A 24857-nucleotide genomic window follows, 5' to 3' on the forward strand; every position below is an offset into this window, starting at 1 on the left:
ACATATAAAGGAATATAATCTCTCCCTTTAGTTTTTTTTACAAAGTGGGTATTACAATTTAAGTATGGAGTTGTAGGACAACAATCTTTTATCAAATATATGAACAATAACAGATTGGCAATAAAAATATTATGTCACACTTACGTTTTCAACTTGACACTAGATCTGGAATATGGCTTGGTTTGAGAGTGTTCGTAGCTCGATAACTTTGTAGTTCAAGCGGGTATCTGGACCAACATGAACAAGCTCATGCTCTGGCATAACCGACAAAAGCCATCTTCTTGTTAACTGGGCAGATAGCCTGTAAGTATCCACGGATAAGAGAGGACATCAAAATCATTTTGTCATCCCTTTTAGTACATGAGGTTGATTTTTCTCCAAGAGTAACTTTCTGCTTTGTTTATTTACATTTCATTACAGATGTATTGAAAAACAAATAATACTAAATTGGGAACCTCAAAGGTATAATGTGTTGATTTAATGACAAAACCACATAAAAGTGGACACTCAGATGACCAATTATGGATGAAGCACAAAAGTTATATGAGGCAAAATATGGAAAGCCTTTTGCTTTGGTGCGTTGGTCAAAAGATGAACCAAAATGGTGGGTCTCATTAGAGAAAAAACAAGATCATCTCAACAACGGCAGCCACGTGCATGTTGTGCATCCACAACTCCGCACTCTGGACCACAGAGCCCATGGTAGCGAGCACCACACATACCTCGAATAGCAGGCCCGGGTCTGTGCCCATGAGATCGATGGAGGTGTAGTCCTCCAATGCCACGATGCCCACCGTGTTGCGTGCCTCCAGATAGTACCAGTCATCCACCTACAGCGTCTACGAGAAACAACACAGTAACCTGGTCAGACTCAAATAATTCAGACACCCAGATCTTTTTGGAACGCGTCGATTACCTTCTGGATGTAGGATGATTGGGCGTCGAGAACCCTGTTACTTCACGGTCGGTGACATTGAACACTGAATGGAGATTAGGATAGAAGAACAAAGATGCAAAAAAAAGATTCAGACATCACCGGAGTGGCAATAGTAACATGGCAAAGAAGGAAGATTTGGGTACTGACTGACCGTCCATGAATCAGCTGCCATCAGAGGAGAAGTATGCCTTCCAGATTATTAGGTTGAGGTCGGCGATGACCTGGACGACGGCGAGCAGCGTGTCATGGCTATTGACGATGTCTACCTTGATCACCGTGGCATCGTCGGAGGCCCATGCACAAATTGGATTGGATATGGTAAAACAAGAAACTGGAGATACTTGAACCTGTAAACAAATCAAGTACACATATAAACATGCTGAACCAGAGAAAAGACACCATCAGTAAGACCTGAAAAATAATGAGATAACAGTTTAGCAAGACCCTTACTTGCCATAATATTTCTTCAAAATAATGTTCTTGGTGCGAAGATACAATGGCCATTTCTTAATGGAATAGTAGCAAGCACCAAGTGCACCTCGTCAGTGTTGTACATTGATAAGGCAACTCCTCCTACACCAGTGAAGTTGAACACCTCCAGCTCAACTTGCTCTTCTTTTCCCTCTGAGTAACAATAAAGGACAAATGGAAGAGGTCAATTATTTACAGGATTCACTTAGCGGAAATATAGAAAATGCATCGTAGGACATTTAATGGGGCAAGCGTTGAATATTCATGTTTTAGTGTTGGAAGGAGACCGATGTTTAAGAAAAAAGGAATGAAATTGAGGTTTGCATGTAGTAGCATAATAATATTTCTTATGGGTGAATTAGATAAGGCCAAGCACGTAAACCCATGACTAGGGGAAAATGAGCACAACAAATCAATGCAGGAAGTATAATATCGGCGTTGGCTCTTGAGAAAAAATGTTAGTCAATGCAAGCTCCACTAAACCTAAAAACCTTGTATGACCTGTTGTTTATAGAGATGGACAAATCAGATATGCTCATGTTCGCATCAGGAAAAACAAATTAAATTAAATATACTGGTTCTAGAGTTTTTGGTTTGTTTAAACAAATATTTCGAAGGTTGTAACTTTTTAGCCATTGTTTCATAAATCACAAATTATGGAGTATATTTTAGGGTGCACTAAATTTTACTACATAGAAAAAAATTAGAGAAGAATTTTTTTAAATATACATAAATGAGTACCTATGATTGTGGTCTTCCTTCCATATCTACAACAAGCTATGGGACATTTTTGCAGATGATTGGTTCTCTGAACACAGTGCCTATAGGAAGTGAGCACAAGAATGAAACTGTTAGTCCAGATGACCCAAGAAATGTTAAACTTATAGGTTGTAGCAGCATCTTACCATTCAGAATGTTCCTAATTGTGCCATTTGGGCTCTTCCACATAGCCTCCAAGCCAAACTCCTTTACCCAAGCATTTTTGGTCTAGGACGCGATCGTCGAAGGTGAGCAAGGTCTCGCCGCTGGGCACGTTGAGCGTGAGCTGCAAGTAGCGCTTGACGGTGTGCATGTTGTCCCCGCGGTCCAGGTACATGCCGAGAATGCAGCCAGTCTCTATCTACACGAACACCCGTCGCCTCCCCACTGGCGTCCCGGTCTGCTAGATTGTGCAAGGAACACTACATAATATATAGTATCATCGTACCTGGCTATAGTCTTCCTGGGCGAGCGCCGAGAAGGAATGGGTGAAGTGTGGTGTCCACTCTCGACGCGGAGGTGCTCCTGCTCCTTATTGTGGCAGTTGCGTATGTCGCTGATGAAGACCAAGAGCCCTCGCATCCCCGAGAGCGCCATCTGCCCCTGTTCCGGCCGCCACCGCCGCCTCTAGAGAAACCCCCAGATCCGCGTGCCGCCACGCGAGATATGACGTCCGGATCGGGAGGAGCAAAATCCTAGGGGGCGGAATGGATCGCCGCCTCCACGCGTGGAGGCGACACTGGGAGGAGGAATCTTTTTTGATACGTCCGCGGCGGTCGTCGTAGGTGGGGAAGGGGGACTAGGAAGGCGGGACTTTTCGATGGATAGTGGACGCCGATGGTGGGGCGAGGAGAGTGGATCGCGCCTTCCTTGTTGAGCTGGGGCTCAGTCACACCTTCCATGGCCTTCCATGGGGAGCCAGGGCAGGGTTGTCGTGGTGGGGCGAGAGACTATTGATTGCGGGAGGCCATGGAGAGTTGGGGCTCGGTCGTCGCGCCTTCCATGGAGAGCTGGGGCTGGATCGGCATGGTAAGGCGAGGACGTGTTGATTGCGGGAGCGAGGAGAGTGGATCCACGTGGTGGGATAGTGGATCGTGCCTTCCATGGAGAGCTGGGGCTCGGTTGTCGGGGTGTCCAAGGCGTTCGGGTCTAAGATCTACGTCGATAGGGAGAAAAACTCTGACTACCACCAGAGGCTGGCGCACGTCGCGCCGGAGATCCTCGTCGCCGACGACGCCGCGCCCTCCACCCGCTTCCACGTCCTGCCGTTCCCGTGGCTGTCGGAGCGGGCCATGGAGATCCTCACGCAGGCGCGCGCCGCGCGCCAGCTGGAGCCCCTCATCATCAGGCCCTCCTCGCAGTGGTCGCGCCTTCCACAGCCTTCCATGGAGAGCCGAGGCGGGGTCGGCGCGTTGGGGGCGAGGAGAGTGGATCGTCGATGGTGGGAGCGAGAAGAGTGGATCTAGGAAGAGGAGAGCCGGGGCAGAGAAGTGTTCCGCGTTGCTTCAGCGATGGTGGGGCAGAGGCGTCCGTCCGTTGTTGGTAGTCTCTGCGCCGCCATCCGCCCGTTGGAGGGCGTTCAGGGAAGGTTCCATCGATGGTGGGGAGGAGGGTGGGGTGGATTGGCATGGGGAGGAGGGCCCACGCTGTCGATGGCGCGCGCAGGCAATCTTCCATGACGGCGATGCTGATATCGCGTATGGGTTGGCGCGGATCATCAGCCACCTTCCGCTATCGGAGACGGGCGTTGATGGCGCAGATCCTCACCAACCTTCCGCTATTGGAGATGGGCGTTGTTTATGGAGCAGAGGAGTGTGTTGATGGAAGGTTCCATCCAAGGTGGGGAGGAGGGTGGGGCGGATCGACGTGGGGAGGAGGGTGGGGATCCTCGGCAGGCAGAACCGTGCACGAACTCTTGTGGACGCCTACAGTAATGTCTTAAGGAGTAGTAGAGAGTTGAACCATTTTATTTGATCTCTACTAGATAAGTGCTCTTACTGGGGATAATGTTGATGAACTTCTGGAAACTGTCATGCTTGTTCCCCTGGAAACTCTAGTGGGAGCAAATTTTAGGCTGAGGTTAAAAATATCATTCGCTAGTTCCCCTGGTTGTGTGCACACGAGACAGACTTGACCTATGGCGGGCGGATTCCCATGTAGGGGCTAGGAGACTCAAAGCACGAGTAAAGATCTGGCTTATAGGGGTGGATCTCCATGCTGCACAGGGCCAGCTTTTGTGACCTTTCTCAGTCGGGCTATGGTTGAGCTTCTTAATATAATACCATGGGGAGTGGGGACGGTCTTTTCCTACCGACTGAGTTTTTTCTTTAAAAATATAAGATTGTTGGAACAACAAAATTGAGAGTGGGGGTTGGATCTCTAGAGCCATTAGTTCGCATTGGGCTCCTAATGCAAGATAACTATGGAAAGAGAGACAAATGAAGGCTAAAGTTAACCTGGTAAGAGACAATAAAAGGAAATTTGAATGGATGGAATATACCCAAGGATTTAGCCTCGAATAGGAGTGCATGAAAAATAACTATTCATGTGCCTGAACTTTGACTTGTGGTTTTTGTTTGGTTTCAACTCTAACATACCCTAACTTTCTTGGGATTAAAAGGCTTTGTTGTTCCGGTACAATAAAACTGGATCTTGATAACTAACATATATCACCATGATGAGGACTATATGCGAGATTAGTTATGAATTAAACCTCGGTACACATTTGTTGGATAAGGCTGGACTTTAGAAATTCACTGTGTCAGCATGGATTTTCCTAAGCAGTGCAACAAAATGAAAATAGCTATGTTTTCAAGCTTGCATTATACCTCCGAAGGATGATTCCTTTTGTTTTAACCAGTGGTTGAACGCTCATGGAATAGCGGTGATATAAGCATCCTAACTTTTTAAGAAAAATTCTTTACAGGTTATTGGTTGTAACATCCGAAAATTTAACCCGAGGTTTGGAACCCTAATCTCCTAACCCCCCTTAATCACTCCATAGACTCCACCTCATAGGACATCTCATCATATGCATACACTATGATTGTTAGAAGCACCTCACATAGAATATATATTTTTTAGCACCTAAGATATTTAGCTAATTATTTGTTCAAAAGAAAAGGCGATAAAAGAAATAGAAAAAGAAAAAGGAAAAACCTCACCCCCCTCGGTTGGGCCGTTTCCGGTCCAACTCTCCCCCGAGCGCCTCGTCCCCGTCCGGCCCACGCGACCCGTTTCTCCCGCGCGCCCGCCCGCGCTGGCGCCGCGCCCCCTCTCCCGCTGCCAGCCCGGCCCCACCCATCAGCCGCTCTCACCCTCGCTCTCTCTCTGGCAAGCGGGCCCCACTTGTCAGCACTTTCCTCGCGCCCGTGACCGGGCTAGCGACGCGATCGCCGCCGGCCACTGCCCGCCCCGTCGCCTCGCCATTATCGCGCTCACTAGCTCGGTTTGGCGCCTTGCGTCTGCCCGAGCCATCCCGTCGCCCCGTCTGCCCGAGCCATCCCGTCGCCACCACTGTGCGCCACCATCCCCGCCGTGGCAAGCTCGCTGGTGCTCGCCACCTCTCGCCCCCTTCCCCGCCCCAGGCGCCTATAAAAGGACCGCCCGAGCTCCCTCCTCCACACCGGCCTTGGCCACTCCCTCTTCCCTCCCCCGAGCTCAATTGAGCCAGCGTCGCCGCGCCTTCCTCCGCTCTGGTGAGTCCAATTATTGTAGCTCTTGAGCTTCACCATGTCCTCGCGAGCACAACGCACCCACCCCCTTCTCCTATTGCGCCCGGCAGCCTCACCGGCGATCTTCCTCGTCGCGGGCGCCCGCCACCTCGTCGTGGACCGGCCATCCCAAGCGCCCTCCGGCCAAATTGGCCCTACCACCATGATCCCCTACCCCCGCCCGTGCCTTGCCACCACTCCATTGTCACAAAACCGGGACCACGGCGGAGAACCGCCGCGGACCTCACCGGCGGTCGGGCCCGACCGGTTCGCCCCCCCCCCCCCCGTCACCCCCTCCTAGCGCCGTCAGCCTCCCCCTCCCTCTGGCACATGGGCCCGTGCCCACAGCGCCGTCCCTGCGCCGTCTTCCCCGCTGGCGGGCCAAGTGGGCCGCCTGCCCACGCGGCCGCGCGCGCCTGCGCTCGGCTGGGCCGAAATCCCCCCGGCCAGCTAGCTGAGGAAATATCTTTTCATTTTCTTTTCCCTTTTTCTTTTCCTATTTATATACATATATATATATATATGTATATATATATATTGATATTTTATGCACCAAAAATAGTCTAAATAAATTTTAGGGCACAAAATAATAATGTCTAAAATTTGGCACACCCCACCAAGTCACCATGATTGATGTACTGTTCATTATCTATTTTGGCTAGAAGAAGAGGGATCCGATCCTCCGGAATTTGTAGCTCCGGAAGAAGGGCAGGAACCTGACCCCTCCGAGATAGATCTTTTGTGCCAGGAGAGCTTCGACGAAGGCAAGTCCATTCTTCCCTTGATGCATAAATTACCTATTCCTTCTACCACTACCTAAGCCGGGATTAAGGGATTGATCTTTTGCATTGTGAGCAGAGAGATAGCCCGCATTAACAAACATCTTTTGAGTACAAAATGTGGGATGGGAAAAGGGTATGTTTTTACTAAATGATGTTTTCAAAAAGTGTATGATGAAGGGTATTCACCCTCATCACCTTGTGAGTGGGATGATCAGGGACTCCCTGGTTTAGGGGAGGGCCTAAGGTGATGGCTCAGCTGGTTTAGGTGTGAGCAGAAGGATTGTCCCCTCATATAAGGACCGGTTTGTCATCCTTCACTACTTGTACTCATGATAAGTACAACCACTCAAGACTGTATGGGCAGTCACTCAATCTGAACTCGTACGGTCCAAACCCCAGGGTTATGAAGGCTGGGGAGCACCGGGAGGATAAGGAGGGGGAATGTTTTGTTCGGTTTGGACATGGCGGTGGCCTGACTCCTTTTGGTATAACCGTTAAGGTGAGGACGTGCGAGGAAAGAAAGAGATTCGGCATTCAGATCTCATGACGGTGAGATCGCAGAAACCAGACTAGTGGGTAAAGTGTACCCCTCTGCGCAGAGTTCAAACATATTCGAATACTCCGTGTCCACTAGAATGGACGAGTCTGGTGTGGTATGACAATTAGTGTTTTATAACCTCCAGGAACAGGGAAATGTGTGTGTGTGGGTGTGTTTTTTGGAAATGAAAACGATGCCACGGGAGCGGGAAGCTCAATGGTGATTGAGTGTGAAAAGTGCTATTTCCTTCTTTGGGAAAAACCATCATAGTATTGCCTATCTCTGAGAAAAAGAAGAGTGACTTCAACTCCACCATATAAAGCATGTATTATATAGGTCTCTTTCTCTTTACGGGAGCGGGATGGGCTTGCGGAATACCTAGTGTATTCATCCAGATTTATTTATCTTTTTCAGCAGCTGAAGACGTCTTTTCGGCTATGTTTGATTGAGGGGGCTGTGTCTACACCCAGTTCTGTCTATGGCTTGGGCTAGTTTATCTTCTTCTGCGCTTTGAAAGTCTGGCTCTCTCGAGCTTGTACTCTGGTATTATAATAACTATTATTCGAACTCTATACTATTTGAAGTAAGGAATGTGGTTACTAGCCTCCTGGGACTAGTAATTGTATCACATTTGAGTCCCAAAGGACCAGGACGCTTCAGGTGGTATCGGAGCCCATAGGACTGGTCGTAGATCGCAGCCCCGACCTTAAAAGTTTGCCTTAAAAAGAAAATACCTCTTACCTCTAAGAAAATCTTCTCTCCTTTCCCCCGATATTAACACACCATTCTTTTCTTCTACCAGATGGAAGGCTCTTTGTTCATTAGGACATCCTACTGCTAGAGGTGGAAGGATTCCCTCATCTCTTGCGGAGTTGCACGCTTCACATGGGGATCCGCAAGAAGCCGGTGTACGTCTGGAAAGAATACCACGAGAACGGAACTGAAAAGTGCTCTATGGCAGTCTACCTGGGAGAAAGCCGAAGCTACCCAAACCACCCTCCTTTCCAAGTCACCTTCACCGGACACCGCTTCCCAGACACTTGCCAAAATGTTGCCCGGAAAGCCCTCCGACAGCTATGCCAAAACTACAGCAGAGAGGTCTTTGAAACCCCCTTCGTTACTTCCCACCTAGCAACAAAAATACCCCTACCTGAAGGAAAAGACTTCAGGCCCTGTCAGGAAGAGATCCTACTGAGGATGACCCCACCATCGTCTACATGACCGGATATCTCCACACTCTCGATAACCACTATGATGACCTTTCCTCCCACTACACCCACCTAAACTCCCAGGTGGAAAGCTTAGAGCAACAGGTCAAGGAATTTAAAAGGAGAAGGCGTCCCTCCAAGAGAGTCTCGAAATAGCAGAAGGCGAAGAGGCCAACACTCGTGAAGTCTACCGAACCCTGAAGATGGATTACGATAAGAAGCTAAAGAAGCTCGCCCCCATGAAGAAAATCCGAAAGAAGACCAAGAGCCAAGGGTGTCAGACTGAGCGGAAGAAGGAAGCCCCTCCAGCACTACCTCCATCCAGGATAGAGAATTTGTCCGACGTCGAGGATATGTCCTTAGCTAGCCTTGACGACCTTCTCAAGAAATTTGGGGACACTTTAGAAAGGGAGTTTGGAAGTACCTTAGAAAGCGCTCACGTGTAGTGCGACTTGTGGTAACTGTATGCTTGTAATGAACTTGTGTGATGAATAAAATAACTTGGTTGAAAAAATTGGCATATGCATAGTAGTAATTCTCTCCCCCTGGCAGATGGCTTCGGATAAAACCACGCCTACCGCCTCCGGGATTGGAGCAGGGTTTCCCCTAGGAGCTAAAGGAGAAGACGATGGAGAAGGGAGTGAGACCCACCTCCCCGCACCTCCGGAGCTGCCATTAGATTTAGCCCAAGTTCTGGCCAACTAAACCCGACTCATTGAAGTCCTCACTAGAAGTCTAGAGAATCAGCGCCCGAATGGTGGAAGACCATAGGACAAGATGGGAGATTTTCTGAGGCTCAAGCCTCCCACATTCACTGGATCCAGCAATCCCCTCGATGCTGATGACTGGCTGTGCACGATAAAAAGGAAGTTAGAAGCCATCGGATGCCCTGAGAATCAACGTGTTCAATTGGCTGCTCATCAACTTCCCGGGATGGCCCTATCCTGGTGGGATACCTTCAGCACGGCCGTCAGAGATGCTACATGGGCAGAATTTGAAACTGCTTTCCGAGAGCATCATGTGCCCCAAGGGATCGTTCAGCTCAAGGAAGATGGATTTCGGGAACTAACTCAAGGTGGAAGATCTGTCAGTGAGTACGTGCACAAATTCACAGAATTGGCTCGCTACTCGCCTGACGACGTCAGCACAGAAGCCAATAAGATGGCCTGCTTTCTGAAAGGGCTAAGACCAGAACTCAAGACCATCCTCGTCAGCCAAGATTTCCTCAGCTTCTCGCACCTCTCAAACAAAGCCATACAAGTGGAAAGGGCAAGGGAAGAAGAAAAAGGTCACCTCAAGAGGAAATTTCAAGTTCTCCGAGCTCAGCAGCAAGACTGGCACCAGAGAACTCGATCCTTTGGATTTCCACCCAAGGGACCAAGCTTCAATAGAGCAGCTGGACCCACTCTATCACATTTCAGTCAGCAGAGTCAGAGCTCTTTTTAGGCCCCCTCAGTCGCAAGCAACGAACCACCAGCTAATGCATGTTGGCATGCGGAGACCCCAGTCACTTCAAGAACAACTGCCCCCAGTTGAAGGCATCAGGACCGACTTACTCCAACTCGGTGAATGGCCCCAAGAATACCCTAGCGCTCGCCTCCAAGGCACCCTCCTCCATCAGCCAGCAGAGCAAGGCCCAGTATCATGGCAGGGCACGAGTAAACAACATCGATGCTCAAGAGGCTCAGCAAGCTCCGAGAGTAGTGCTCGGTGAGTTCCTTGTTGAATTTACTCCCGCTATTGTACTTTTTGATTTAGGAGCATCCCATTCATTTATAGCCACTAGTTTTGTGGAAAAGCATGGCATTCCCTCTACCCACCTAGAAATTCCCATGGTCACTCGAACCCCAGGGTCAGACCTTTGGTGCCAGCTTAAATGCTCCCAAGTCAGAATTCTTTTAAGTGGGATAGTGTTCTTGGCAGACTTAACCGTCTTGCCATCCCAAGGGATTGATGTGATCTTAGGAATGGATTGGTTAACCAAACACAAGGGCATCATAAGTTGCGCAAGCAAGACTGTCCTTCTCACTGACCACCAAGGGAAGTCAGTTTCTTGTTAGGCTCAGCCACCCGCCAAGGATCCATAGGTGTTTAATCTAACGACAGAAAGCATATCTGTAGTGGAAGAATTCATGGATGTATTCCCAGAAGAATTGCTAGGAATGCCGCCAGAAAGAGAAGTGAAGTTCTACATAGATCTAATCCCTGGCACTGCGCCCATCGCAAAGAGACCATACCGCATGGCTCCCACCGAATTAGCAGAACTGAAACTCCAGATCACAGAGCTCCAACAAAAGGGGTACATTCGTCTCAGCTCATCTCCTTGGGGAGCACCAGTTCTTTTCATCACCAAAAAGGATGAGAGTATGAGGATGTGTATTGATTATCGATCCTTGAATGAGGTTATAATCAAAAACAAGTATCCACTCCCTCAGATCGACGACCTCTTCGACCAGCTTCAAGGGGCCAAGTATTTCTCCAAGATAGACCTAAGATTAGGATATCACCAGCTGAGAATCAAGGAAGCAGATATTCAGAAGACTACATTTGTCACCCGGTACGGACAGTATGAGTTTACAATAATGCCCTTCGGACTAACCAACGCACCCGCCTTTTTCATGAACCTCATGAATAAGGTATTTATGGAAGAGCTGGATAAGTTTGTCATAGTCTTCATTGACGACATCCTTATCTACTCCAAGAGTCGCAAAGATCATGAGCATCACCTCCGGATTGTCCTCGAAAGACTCAGAGCACATCAACTCTACGCTAAGCTCAGCAAATGTGAATTCTGGTTAGAAAAGATAGCCTTCCTTGGGCATATCTTGACTGCATAAGGAATAGAAGTGGACCCGTCCAAGGTAGAAGCAGTATCCAAATGGAAGCAACCATCCAACGTTAGTGAAGTTCGAAGCTTTCTGGGAATGGCAGGGTATTACCGATGTTTTATCAAAGGATTCTCCAGCATAGCAAGACCAATGACCGAGCTCCTCAAGAAGTAGACCCCTGCACGCCGAAGATACACAGATCTCGGGTGATAGGACACAAGGAGATTGCCCCAGCAGCAAATATTTGTAGTCCCGAGCGCTATATTCATTATGACCCTGGGCCCACATGTCGGGGCTCAGTGCCTTTGTGCATGCCCCCTTCAACTATAAAAGGGGAGGCATGCGGATTTACGTGGAGATCGAGGCTCAGACTCACAATACATTACACAGTGGAGTAGGGTGTTACGCCCCAGCGGCTCGAACCACTCTAAACCCTTGTGTGCTCTCGTGTGTTCATCCACCAACCTCGTAACAAGCAAGACGCTTAGGCCCCTCCTCATTTTAGGAATTAGGGTGGGTGCAATCCGCCACCCGGCCGGAGAGATTTACCCTCCGACATTTGGTGTGCCAGGTAGGGGTATAGGCTTTTAGATTTTTACTCGATCGACACCATGGTCCATATCGTCGAACACCAAGATGAGACCTCCGAAGATTTCCTCTTGGAGGAGGGGACCGCATCCGCTACGTCGCAGAATTCCGACTGCCCAGCGCCGCAGCTGTGCGCCCCACACGGCAGCACACACTGGCGCACGCGTCCTGGACTCCATCGAGGGTCGCTCCCGCCGGAGCGCTCTCCGCGGCTAGGGAGTTGCTGTGTCACCCACCAAGCTCCACAGCCTCGCCGGGGGCTATGGGACAATGGCGCAATGACGTGGATCGTCTCCTTAGTATAGCACACATTGGCTCGGTCAGGCCCAGGCCTCAATCGTCCCGACGCCAGTACGAGGCGTCGCCCTCGGTGCGCTCACCCTCGGTGAGGGCTGCGCCGACCAAAGATCTGCGAGCAGAGCTCAATCGCAGACGAGCGGCAGAAGATACGCAAGTCCCCCTGGAGAGACCAGAAGACCTACGGGACGAGCTCAACCACAGGCGGGTGGGCAAGAATACTCGTCTCTCTTTAGGAAGGGCATGTGAGTGCCGCCGGAGCCTCGAGGGTCACAACCTCGAGCAAGATTTCGCCGCGGTCACGCCGCAGGGTCCGGGAGATGCCCGATTCCAGACGAGCATCCTGTTGGCTGGAGTAGGCTGCGCCGCCCTAATGGACCACCTCCGCGCGGTAGCGTGGCCAACCAAGTTTCGTCCACACCTGCCAGAAAAAGTACGACGGTACAACAAACCCGTTAGAATTCATGCATGTCTACGTCACCGCCATTACGGCGGCAGGTGGAGACACCGCCGTAATGGCGACCTACTTCCACGTGGCTCTGACTAGGCCAGCCCGGACTTGGCTCATGAACCAAGCCCCAGGGTCCATATACTCTTGGGAAGAGCTCTGCGCGTGGTTCATGGCGAACTTCGCCAGCGCCTACCAACAGCATGGTATAGAAGCGCACCTCTATGCAGTAAGGCAGGAACCCAGGGAAACCCTTCGGGCGTTCATTTCCCGCTTCACCAAGGTACGTGGGACAATCCCTCGTACCTCAGATGCTTCCATCATCACAGCTTTCCGCTAGGGGGTGCGTGACGAAAAAATGCTGGAGAAGCTGGCCACCTGCGATGTGGACAACGTCACCACACTCTCCGCCCTGGCTGATAAATGTGCCAGGGCCGCTGAGGGCCATGCTTGGCACTTAGTGCCACAAGCTGGGGTCACCTAGACGGGCGGTTCGGATGCTGACGCCTAGGGCGATGGCAAAAAGAAAAAGAGGAACAAGGGTCGCGGCCGCGAGAAGCAACAGATTGCTGCTCCAGTCATCACTACCGCGGCTGGAGGCCAGGGTAAGCGCAACAAGCGCTCACGGCCCCAAGAAGGAAATGTAGCACATGCCTAGTGCACCCCAACAGCCGCCACAGTGCCGCAAACTGCCGGGAGATTATCAAACTCGCAAGGTGCGTCAGCAAGCGGCGCGGGCAGTCCTCCAAGGACGGCTCGCCGCCTCGTCGCTGGCTTCACAAGGAAGAGGCCGACGAAAGGGCTGCGGCTGTGGGGGGACAGGACCTCGGCTACCAGTCGCCCGAGAGAAACCTTAAGGACATTTTCGCCGAAGAAACTGACTCCGGCAACGACGACGACCACCGCAAGAAGCTATATGTCATGTACGGCGGAAGCAGGGAGCTCGTCTCCCGCGGGAGTGTTAAGACCCTGCGACGGGAGGTCCTGTCAGCGGTCCCAGGAGTACCCAAAGCTGCTCCGCACCAACGATGGAGGAGCACCACCATCTCTTTTGGGGCACTCGACTGCCTCGACAACATGGCGGGGGCCGGCGTAGTACCGCTCATCACCGCCCCCATTGTCGCCAATATGCGACTGCATCATGTGCTGATCGATGGAGGGGCTGGCCTCAACATCATCAGCCATGCGACGTTCAGGCAGCTGCAAATCCCGGGGTCCCGGCTGGAGCCCTCTCGCCCATTTTCTGGAGTAGGCCAGCAGCCCGTGTATCCCCTCGGGAGCATTGCGCTCCCAGTTACATTTGGGACGGAGGAAAACTTCCGCACGGAGAACGTCCAGTTCGACGTCGCGGAGGTCAACCTCCCCTTTAACGCCATCATCGGGAGACCGACTTTGTACCGGTTCATGGCCATTGCCCATTATGGGTACTTGGTCCTCAAGATGCCATCCCCCACGGGAGTCCTCAGCGTGCGGGGCGACCGCACCGCCGCGCTGGCGGCCGTTGAGAAGCTACACGCCCTGGCGGCCGAGACCGCTCGACCGGGCGGTGGAGGGAGAAGCCCTCAGCCTCTGGTGCCAAAGCACCGAAGGTGCAGCCAACCGAAGCAGACGGCGGGCCCGCGAAGACCATCCAGGTCGGCGCAGACCCATCCCGGACCACCCGCATCGCGAGAAATCTAGGAGAAAAATAGGAACTCACGCTCGTCACCTTCCTCCGGGCAAATACCGACGTGTTCGCTTGAGAGCCATCGCAGATGCCTGGGATCCCTAGGGAGGTGATTGAGCACCATCTGAAGATCTGTCCGGACGCCAAGCCGGTAAGCCAGAAGCCTCAGAGGCAGTCCGTGGAGTGGCAGGACTTCATCCATGAGGAGGTTTGGAAGTTGTTGCACGCCGGCTTCATCGAAGAGGTCCATCACCCCGTGTGGCTGGCCAACCCAGTCATCGTGCCAAAAGCGAACGGGAAACTCCGGATGTACATCGACTACACCAGCCTGAATAAGGCATGCCCCAAGGACCCATATCCACTTCCACGTATAAATCAGATCGTGGACTCTACCTCGGGGTGCGACCTTTTGTCTTTCCTGGATGCTTACTCCGGTTTTCATCAAATTTGGATGTCTAGGGAGGACAGGAAGCACACCGCTTTTGTAACGATAGATGGGTTGTACTGTTATGTTGTGATGCCTTATGGTCTGAAAAAAGCCCTACCAACATTTGTTCGGGCGATGAGTAAGACCTTCGAGGATCTGATCTGGGACAAGGTGGAGGTTTACATTGATGACATCGTGGTCAAGACTAGAAGGGGGTCGACCGTAGTGGAGGATCTGACCCTGGTTTTCGACAAGCTGCGGGCAACCCGCACCAAACTGAACCCGGAGAAATGCATCTTCGGCGTCTCCGCAGGAAAGCTGCTAGGTTTCCTGGTTTCATACCGGGGCGTTGAAGCTAACCCAGAAAATATCAAGGCTATCGAGATAATGAGGCCTTCCGCCCGTGTCAAGGACATCTAGAAGCTTGTGGGATCTCTGGCTGCCCTTAGCCACTTCATTTCAAGGTTGGCTGAGAGGGCACTGCCTTTCTTCAAGCTTCTACGAAAATCTGGCCCTTTTACCTGGACCAAAGAGGCGGAGCAAGCCTTCCAAGAATTGAAGCAACACCTAACTTCCCTGCCGATCCTGGTCGCTCCAGAGCCAGGGGGACCGCTGTACCTGTACATTGCGGCGGCTGCGGAAGCAGTGAGCATGGTGTTAGTCGCCGAAAGGGCAACACCAGAAGAGCAGGGACTTGAGAACTTGGAACCAGCATCGGGCGCCCGGACTGTCCAGAAGCCGATTTATTACGTGAGCGAGGTCCTCCATGAAGCAAAGACCAGGTACCTCGAGACACACAAGCTCCTCTATGCTGTCCTGGCTGCGTCCAGAAAGTTGCGTCACTATTTCCAGGCACACAGAGTTCTGGTGGTGACCTCCTTTCCATTGAGGGCCATCCTCCACAACTCAAACGCCACTGGCAACATCGCCAAATGGACAGTAGAGCTCGCTGAGTTCCAGCTAGATTTCTAGCTCCGCCACGCTATCAAGAGTCAGGTCCTGGCCGACTTCATCGTGGAGTGGACTGCACCCCCATGTGCCCTTGGGGGCCCGGACCCCGACTCGGGCCCCACACCTGCGGAGCGAAGGGGTCCGGTCTTCACCGAGCCCCACTGGACGCTCTTCTTCGACGGGTCCGCCCGCTAACAGAGTGCTGGCACAGGAGTGGTCCTCGTCGGCCCAGACGAGGACCAGCTGAAGTATGTGGTATGCCTCGAGTTCAAAGCCACCAACAACATGGTAGAGTATGAGGCGCTGATCTTCGGCCTATCTGCGGTCCTATCCCTAGGGGTCCGCCAGCTCCTCGTGAAGGGGGACTCTCAGCTAATCATCAAGTAGGCCCGCAGGGAGTGTAGCTGCAATGAGCCCAGACTCGCAGCTTACCTCCTTCATGTAAAAAAGCTGAAGAAGGACTTCGCAGCCCTGGAACTACAACACGTTCCCCGGACTGACAACTCAGCAGCAGATGACCTCTCCCAGAGGGCATCAACTCAAGCACCCATGCTCGAGGGCGCCTTCGAAAGACGGTTGCTGAGACCCACCGCCCAGCCTGCCGAACTGGGCGAGGGGGCGAGACCGGCACCTCGAAGCCGGCGGTCCCGGTGGCGTCCTAGGACCCACCAAAGGTTGTGTGTGCACTAGGGGGCTTCACCGACCCCCCAGCACCACAACCGGCAACTCAGAGTGGTCCCGATGCATGGATCTCCGATATCCGGGACTACCTGAAGGAGAATATCCTTCCTGAAGACCATGTCTCCGCAGAGCGCATAGTACGGTTGGCTAAACGCTACACGACGGTAGAAGGGGATCTCTACCGCCGTGGCGCCAATGGTATCCTTATGTGGTGCATCACCCAGGAAGAGGGTCGTGAGTTACTCACGGAGATCCATGGAGGGGAGTGTGGAAGTCATTCTTCATCCCGCACGCTGGTCGGTAAGGCCTTCCGACATGGTTTTACTGGCCAACCACCCTCCAAGATGCGGCTGAGCTAGTAAAGTCCTGCGAAGCGTGCCAGTACCATGCAAAGCAGATACACACACCAGCTCAGGCCCTGCAAATGATTCCGCCCTCCTAGCCATTTGCCGTATGGGGGGTGGATATCCTGGGACCGTTTCCCAGGGCCGGCGGCGGCTACCGGTACCTATTTGTCGCCATCGACAAGTTCACCAAGTGGTTAGAGGCCACCCCTGTGGTCATCATCACCCAGGGCGCTGTTGTCGCCTTCCTCAAATCGATCGCCTGTATATTTGGGGTCCCAACTCGTATCATTACAGACAACGAGACCCAGTTTACAAGTCGGATCTTTCAGGAATATTGCGAGGACATCAGCACCCAGCTCTGCTTTGCATCCGTGGCTCACCCTAGGAGTAACGGACAGGCAGAGAGGGCAAATGCAGAGATTCTCAGGGGGCTCAAGACACACACCTATGACTGCTTAAAGAAGCATGGCGCAAATTGGGTCGGTGAGCTCCCATCCGTGTTGTGGGGGAACCGGACCACGCCCAGCCAAGCCACCGGGGAGACCCCATTCTTCCTAGTGTATGAGGCTGAAGCTTGCCTTCCCCTGGAAATCATTATGGGCTCCCCGCGGGTCCAGTCTTTTGATGAGTCTGTGCAAGAACAGCAGCAGCGTGAAGATGTGGACTTCATCGACGAGCACAGGTGGCAAGCAGCAATCCGAAATGCACGATACAACTAGGCGCTCAGAAGTTACCACCAACGGTTCGTGCATAGTAGGAAGCTTGAGGTCGGGGACCTGGTCCTAAGGCGAATCCTGAACCGAGAAGGGCTCCATAAGCTCTCTCCCAGCTGGGAAGGACCCTTCAAAGTGACAAATATATGCCGCCCCAGATGTGTCCGCCTCGCCACAGCTAACGGAGTACCTCTTCCCAATCCTTGGAACATAGAGCATCTCCGTAAGTTTTTCCCATAAAAATAGAATTGGGGGTTCGATCTCTTTCCCTATAACCAAGAAGCGCATTTATATGCGTCAGCCCAGAGAGGTCCGCCCTCAATAAGCCCGGTCTATTGGCCTACACTCATGTATATCCAGTTATAAGGAAGGGGTTCGACCCACAGAACTGTTTTTATGTCGATTTTATTCCTAAAGTTTGCGACCATTATTACTATCTCACCGCCCATGCAGTTTCCTTCCTTGGCTGGTATAGCGACATCCGAATTGAGTAACCAGACCTGGCAACGAGACGGCGGGGTGGTTTGGGGCCATGAAGTCGCTTGGTATGGTCAAGTACCGTAAGCCTACACGCCCCACCGCCCTGCGGCCGGTCTTGTTGCGTGAATCAAAGGATAAGAAATACCAGCTAGCGGACCCTATGGGTGCGCTACTAAACATACCTAGCCAAGACTGTGTGCGGGTCTGGTCCTAGTTGGGGGTACCCCTTGGGGGTCACGACACCAGTTCCTCCTTATGAATCCTGGCATCCAGCCCCGACGCGTCGAGGCCATATCCCAGGGGGGCGAGTACCAGTGAAGTAGTTGGTAACAATGCACACAGCAAGGAAAAGTGGCGTGCAGATAAGTTGTAATATCACTCGATAAGTAGTACCTAAAGAGTATCTTACAAAATCAAAGATATATTACAACCCGCTCTCCAGCGGAACCATCGTTTTTCTCCATGCAGGCCTGGCTACTCATCGTCAGTAGGATCCCACTGGAAGCGCCCAACTACCGCGTCCACAACATCCTGCACGCCCTCCCGGGCAGCATCTTCAGTATCGACCACGGACCCGCGATGACTGGCCCCAAGGAGGCAGCCGGGTCGTGGCTCTAGAAGCATGTCAAGACGTATTCTATCGCCGACCGGCAAAGTCTGCTGCCCTCGGCCTCCAAGCGGGCGCCAAGAATCCGATCCAGACGTCGAAGACGCTCAGCAGCGGAATCCAGTACCGGGAGCGCGACGGAGATGGACGCCGGCCGCACCAGCGCCGGTATGGGGCTCACCCCCAACGGCACCAATGTCGTGCTTGCCTCACCAGCCCAGGCGGCGATGCGCTGGGCCCTGACGCGTTGCTCAGCCCGAAGGTCGTCGAGTGTCTTCCTCATCACCTCCACCGCCTGGGGGCCCGAGCCTGTCTGCGTCGCCTGGGCAGCTTGCGCTGCCTGGAACTGACGGACCCGCTCCTCCAGTGCTTGCACTTTTCCCTCCAAACGCTCCCTTCTCTCCTCCGCTTCGAGCTCAAGCTCATCCAGCAGCTTGTTCCGCCTTGCCCACATCTCCTCCCTAAAGGCGAGGTCCTCCTACTGCTAGGTGAGATCGGTTACCCGTTTCGCCAGGGAAGCTTCCCTCGCCTTGAGGCTTTCCTCGGCGCGAGCAATGTCGCGGGCCTTGTCGGTGAGTTCCTGCTGCAGCTTCACCTCAGCCGCAACCTGCTTGTCCCGCTGTTTCTCCAGCACCGTATTATAAGCTTTCAGCTTATCATGGAGCGCTGTGACGGCCTCCTCCCTTTGGTTTAAGCGTACCTCCTTCCTGGCCAAACTTTTCTCCTTTTGGGTGACCTCTCCCTCTCGGTCAGACACCTTCCGGATGTCCTCCTTGAAGTCCTCGCGCTCCTGCTCAAATTCGGCCCGCTCTAAGGCGAATTGGCAGGACACCGCCTTGGTGCGCTCCTCCAGTTGGGTGCACCAGTCGCCAAGGCACTGGTGCTCGGTCTCGAGCGCCTCCCACTCCCGTCGGATAGCCACCTCGGTTTCCCGGAGAGCCTGGTGAGCGTGGGACAGCACCTGAGGGAGGGGAGTCAACGTTGCTTCAAGTTCGACGCCAGATCAGAGCGGTCGCTTGAGGATAACCTCCGGAGCCTCCGGACTTGGCGGTGGGATAGATCTGGACGCGCCTCCCACACCTACCACCGACGGTGCATTCGACGGTATCACCGCCTCTGAGTCTGTAGCAGTCGTTGGCAACGTTGCCACCTCCAGACCCCCAGCTGGAACTTGGGGACCCGAAAGCGTCGCCTCGACAGTAACAGGCGGATCCTAGGGGTCCGACGGCGCCACCTCAGCGCCAGCATCACCCTGCATGGTGGAGGCAAACGCAGCGGGAACCTCTTCGGCCACTGCCAATGCTGGGCTTGGCACTTACGCTGATGAAGCTGCGGTAGCCGCTGACGTATCACCGGCGATGTCCCTAGCAGATGTATGCTGCTGGGAACCAGGCCCACCGGCGGGCACGGCAGCCGAAGGGGGACGAGCGTCCACAGAAGCTGAAGAAGGGGCCCTTACAGGGAAAGGATGGGTCAAGACCTGTCGACGTAAAAGCTACGCTCGAAATTTGGCATTTGGAAGAGCCTAAGCTTACTTGGGACCGTGAACCTTCCAGTGGCCTTGGAAGCGGGGCGCCCGTTATCGTTGCTGCTGCTGCTGCCGTCCCTGCTGCTGCCGCTGCCCCCACGGTGACGGCGGCCGGTCTGACATAGGCGGTGGTGGTGGTGGTGTCGAACCTGAAGGAGGTGGCGGCGGAGGGCTCACGCCCCTCTGCCCGTCCTGGACCCAAGGATCGGCCTCCTTAGCCCCACCAGCTGTCTTCTGACGCTTCTGGGGGGAGTCCGAATCGAGGGGAAGGTCCGAGACAAAGGACCCATCGGCGCGACGCAGTCGGTGTCGCCTTACTCCCTCCGACCTCCCGGTGGTGTCCAGAGTGGAGGAGCTGCATGCAGGCCCCTTGCCCTTGTCAGAGGAACTGGGGCCCACAGGGGGGACTCTAGGGGCCACATCAGCAGGCTGGGGGCCTCCGACTGGTGCACCAGGAATATGGATCCCCCGGTGGGGGTCCCGGCCGCCGGTCTAGTGGATCGCCACCCCACTCTCATCAAGGGTTGGCAGCCAGGCCAGCACCACTGACCGCAACCTTGGATTGTCGCAGAGCGGCGAAATGCCCTGGGGAGGCATCAAGGATTTGGGGATAAAAGCCTCACCAGTGATCCCCCTCACAAAAATTTCCAACTGCTCCCAGGTCAGGTCAGTCTCAGGCTCACGCTGGATCCTGCCAATGTCGCTGGGGCCAGTAAACCAGCAACACAGACGCGGCCTCCCTGCAGTGGCATGACCCGACGCTTCAGGAAATCGCCGAGTACGTGCATTGAGGTCAGGCCACCAACCGCCAGTTCCTTAATCCTGTCCAGGACGGGCTCGAACTCCGGCACAAGGCATGGTTTTTCCCTCCACTGCTTCTGGCCGAGTCTGGGCCCGTCACTCGAAAGGGCAAGGCGGTCGCTGACCTCAGCAGTGGCAATCACCTAGTCGTGCCGCCAGTTCTCCCACCTCGCACCGTCGAGGGAGGCAATGTAGGTCACTGTTGGATCTGACCTTGTCTGGAAGTAGTAGGCCCCAAGGTGGTCTTTGCCCTTCCCAGACCTCACCAGTACAAAAAACTGGCGAAAAAGGGAAGTGCAAGCTGCCACCCCCACGGACATCTCACAAAAATGGACAAAGATGGCCACCTAGAGGATGGAGTGGGATGTGAGGTGCTAGAGTTGGAGTCCGAACTCCTCCAGCAGCAGTAGGAAGAACGGCAAAATCGGCAGCGCCAACCCGCAGAAGAGGTAGGAGACGAAGAGCACAAACTCCCCGGCGGCGAGATCACCAAGGGGAGTAGTGTCGGCCCGGATCCTCCCGGCGAACGCAGGCGAGCCCCATCCGAGCATGCGGCGCACCGAATCGAGCACCTCCTCGGTCCGGTAATGATCGGGGTGAACCAGCATGGCCATGGCAACCACGGCGGCGGAAAACTGAGAAGCGCGAACACGGAGAGGCGTGGAAGGCTCGGAGGCGAAAGGGCGGAGCAGTTGGGGAAAATGCGAAAGCAAAACCACTGCGCGCGGAAAACCCCTTCTTCAAGAGATGGCTCCCCGCGCACCCTGGAAAAATCCTCCTGGCGCATACCTAGCGCCCGAACAACTCAGTCGCTGAGAGAGGGACCCGGACCCGCAAGTCACGTGGCTGGGGCACTGGTCTCCAGGCGCAGGAGGAACAAACTGCCGCGCACGCTCCCACATCGCCTCGAGGCCGCTGCCGGAAGATATTCTTAACATAGACGGGGCCAATAGGGTGCCCCACGCACGCGGAGTACGACCAAACCGCCATGCGTGGGGGCCACGCACCAGTCCGCCGTGAAGACGAGCACGACAGTTGGTATGACCAGTAGCAAATTGACAGCATGCGCGCGCTAGGTTAGTGCGGCGCGCGCCAAAAAGATGCCCCGGTCCCTGGTCACGCAGAGCTTACGCAGGATTCAGGTTATGGCCCCACCTGCAGGCTCGCGCCCTCCCCTGAGGTAGGCCCGGGGGCCACTATCGGTACCTTGAAACAGGGGTACCCCTGGTTACAAGGTATAGACGTCGCGTCGGCGGTAAAGCCTCTAGTTGCGCGGCAAGCGGCTCACCGTCGTGCAACATCAGCCGCCTTGGGGTCGCCACGCGGCCAAGGGAAAAGCGTGCTTCGGATACACGCAGTAGGTCCGGGCCTACCACATGGAAAGCACCGGACCCCGTGCATAACGGGCGGACCTCCGAGAAAGATCCCAGACCCTTCCGTGTGGGGTCCGGACGGATCACCACCGGGTCCCAGGATTCTAGGGCAGGGAATACCCGGGCCCCGCCCTGGAAGGGGTCCGGTGCTGGCACGTGTCCGGGGCTTGCACCACGCTCCCCGCTCGGACAGAGACCCGCTGCTGCCGCGTGGCTTGTGGCTCATGACATAAGCCGATCGACGGAGTCTGACGTTAGGCCACTGAAGTCACGCGGTCTCCGCATTTATTGCGGAGAGGACGCGCCACCTGCCACCAGGCCGACGGACGATGTGCCCCCTCAGCATTTAATGCATCCAGTCCACTCCGCTGGCAGACGGCGTCAGACGACGCGCCTGTCCAATCTATCATCTAACAGTGCGCCCGTGCCATGCGGCGCATCGTGCTCATTATCCCTTCTGCAAGAAGCTTCCCCTGCACGCCAAAGATACACAGATCTCGGGTGACAGGACACAAGGAGATTGCCCCAGCAGCAAATATTTGTAGTCCCGAGCGCTATATTCATTATGACCCTGGTCCCACATGTCGGGGCTCAGTGCCTTTGTGCATGCCCCCTTCAACTATAAAAGGGGAGGCAAGCGACGTTACGTGGATATCGAGGCTCAGACTCACAATACATTACACAATGGAGTAGGGTGTTACGCCCCGGCGGCCCAAACCACTCTAATCCCTCGTGTGCTCTCGTGTGTTCATCCACCAACCTCGTAACAAGCAAGACGCTTAGGCCCCTCCTCATTTTAGGAATTAGGGCGGGTGCAATCCGCCACCCGGCCGGAGAGATTTACCCTCCGACAAATATGATGGAGTGGAGTGGAAGCCTTGTCTTCACCGAAGAACTCCATTTCCCTTTCAATCTATGACTTAGCATGAAATACACTTGAAAAACCACATTAGTCATAGCACATGAAAAGGATATGATCAAAGGTATGCAAATGAGCTATGTGTGCAAGGTATCAATCAAAATTCCTAGAATCAAGAATGTTTAGCTCATGCCTAAGTTGTGTAAAGGTTTTCTCATCTAATGGCTTGGTAAAGATATCGGCTAATTGTTCTTTGGTGCTGACATAAGCAATCTCGATATCCCCCCCGTTGTTGGTGATCCCTCAAAAAGTGATACTGAATGGCTATGTGCTTAGTGCGGTTGTGCTCAATGGGATTATCCGCCATGCGGATTGCACTCTCATTATCACATAGGAGAGGAACTTTGGTTAATTTGTAACCATAGTCCCTAAGGGTTTGCCTCATCCAAAGCAATTGCGCGCAACAATGGCCTGCGGCAATGTACTCGGCTTCGGCGATAGAAAGAGCGACAAAATTTTGTTTCTTTGAAGCCCAAGACACCAGGGATCTTCCCAAGAACTGACAAGTCCCTGATGTGCTCTTTCTATCAATTTTACACCCTGCCCAATCAGCATCAGAATATCCTATTAAATCAAAAGTGGATCCCTTGGGATACCAAAGGCCAAACTTAGGTGTATGAACTAAATATCTCAAGATTCGTTTCACGACCCTAAGGTGAACTTCCTTAGGATCGACTTGGAATCTTGCACACATGCATATGGAAAGCATAATATCCGGTCGAGATGCACATAAATAGAGTAAAGATCCTATCATCGACCGGCATACCATTTGATCTACGGATTTACCTCCCGTGTCGAGGTCGAGATGCCCATTGGTTCCCATGGGTGTCTTGATGGGCTTGGCATCCTTCATTCCAAACTTGGTGAGTATGTCTTGAATGTACTTCGTTTGGCTGATGAAGGTGCCCTCTTGAAGTTGCTTGACTTGAAATCCTAGAAAGTACTTCAACTCCCCCATCATAGACATCTCGAATTTTTGTACCATTATCCTACTAAACTCTTCACAAGTAGATTTGTTAGTAGACCCAAATATGATATCATCAACATAAATTTGGCATACAAACAAATCATTTGCAATAGTTTTAGTAAAGAGAGTAGGATCGGCTTTTCCGACTTTGAAGCCATTAGTGATAAGAAAATCTCTTAGGCATTCATACCATGCTCTTGGGGCTTGCTTGAGCCCATAAAGCGCCTTAGAGAGTTTGTAAACATGGTTAGGATACTCACTATCTTCAAAGCCGGGAGGTTGCTCAACATAGACCTCCTCCTTGATTGGTCCATTGAGGAAGGCACTTTTCACGTCCATTTGATAGAGCTTAAAGCCATGGTAAGTAGCATAGGCAAGTAATATATGAATTGACTCAAGCCTAGCTACGGGTGCATAGGTTTCACCGAAATCCAAACCTTCGATTTGTGAATAACCCTTGGCCACAAGTCGGGCTTTGTTCCTTGTCTCCACACCATGCTCATCTTGCTTATTGTGGACGACCCACTTGGTTCCTACAACATTTTGGTTAGGACGTGGAACAAGATGCCATACCTCATTCCTCGTGAAGTTGTTGAGTTCCTCTTGCATTGCCAACACCCAATCCGAATCCCTTAATGTGTCTTCCACCCTGTATGGCTCAATAGAAGACACAAAGGAGTAGTGTTCACAAAAATGAGCAACACGAGATCGAGTGGTTAGCCCCTTATGAATATCGCCGATGATGATGTTCACGGGGTGATCTCGTTGTATTGCTTGGTGGACTCTTGGGTGTGGCGGTCTTGGACCCTTATCATCTTCCTTGTCTTG

The 24857-nt window shown here is 53.0% G+C and overlaps 1 protein-coding gene across 1 annotated transcript in view; it reads right to left on the reverse strand.

Annotated features, from left to right (window-relative positions):
• The window catches only part of LOC100382658 (uncharacterized), a 30469-nt gene continuing 5612 nt past the window's right edge, over positions 1-24857 (reverse strand). The window contains exons 6-12 of the mRNA NM_001175382.1: positions 2314-2567; positions 2150-2229; positions 1388-1561; positions 1089-1284; positions 917-980; positions 723-839; positions 1-301 (exon numbers count right to left, since the gene is read on the reverse strand). Coding sequence (NP_001168853.1) covers positions 160-301; positions 723-839; positions 917-980; positions 1089-1095 — 330 coding nt within the window. The 5' untranslated portion in view covers positions 1096-1284; positions 1388-1561; positions 2150-2229; positions 2314-2567 and the 3' untranslated portion in view covers positions 1-159. The remainder of the gene's footprint in view (positions 302-722; positions 840-916; positions 981-1088; positions 1285-1387; positions 1562-2149; positions 2230-2313; positions 2568-24857) is intronic.

The sequence above is a fragment of the Zea mays genome, chromosome 6 (genome assembly GCF_902167145.1).
Source record: "Zea mays cultivar B73 chromosome 6, Zm-B73-REFERENCE-NAM-5.0, whole genome shotgun sequence".
In the NCBI taxonomy this organism is placed as follows: domain Eukaryota; kingdom Viridiplantae; phylum Streptophyta; class Magnoliopsida; order Poales; family Poaceae; genus Zea; species Zea mays.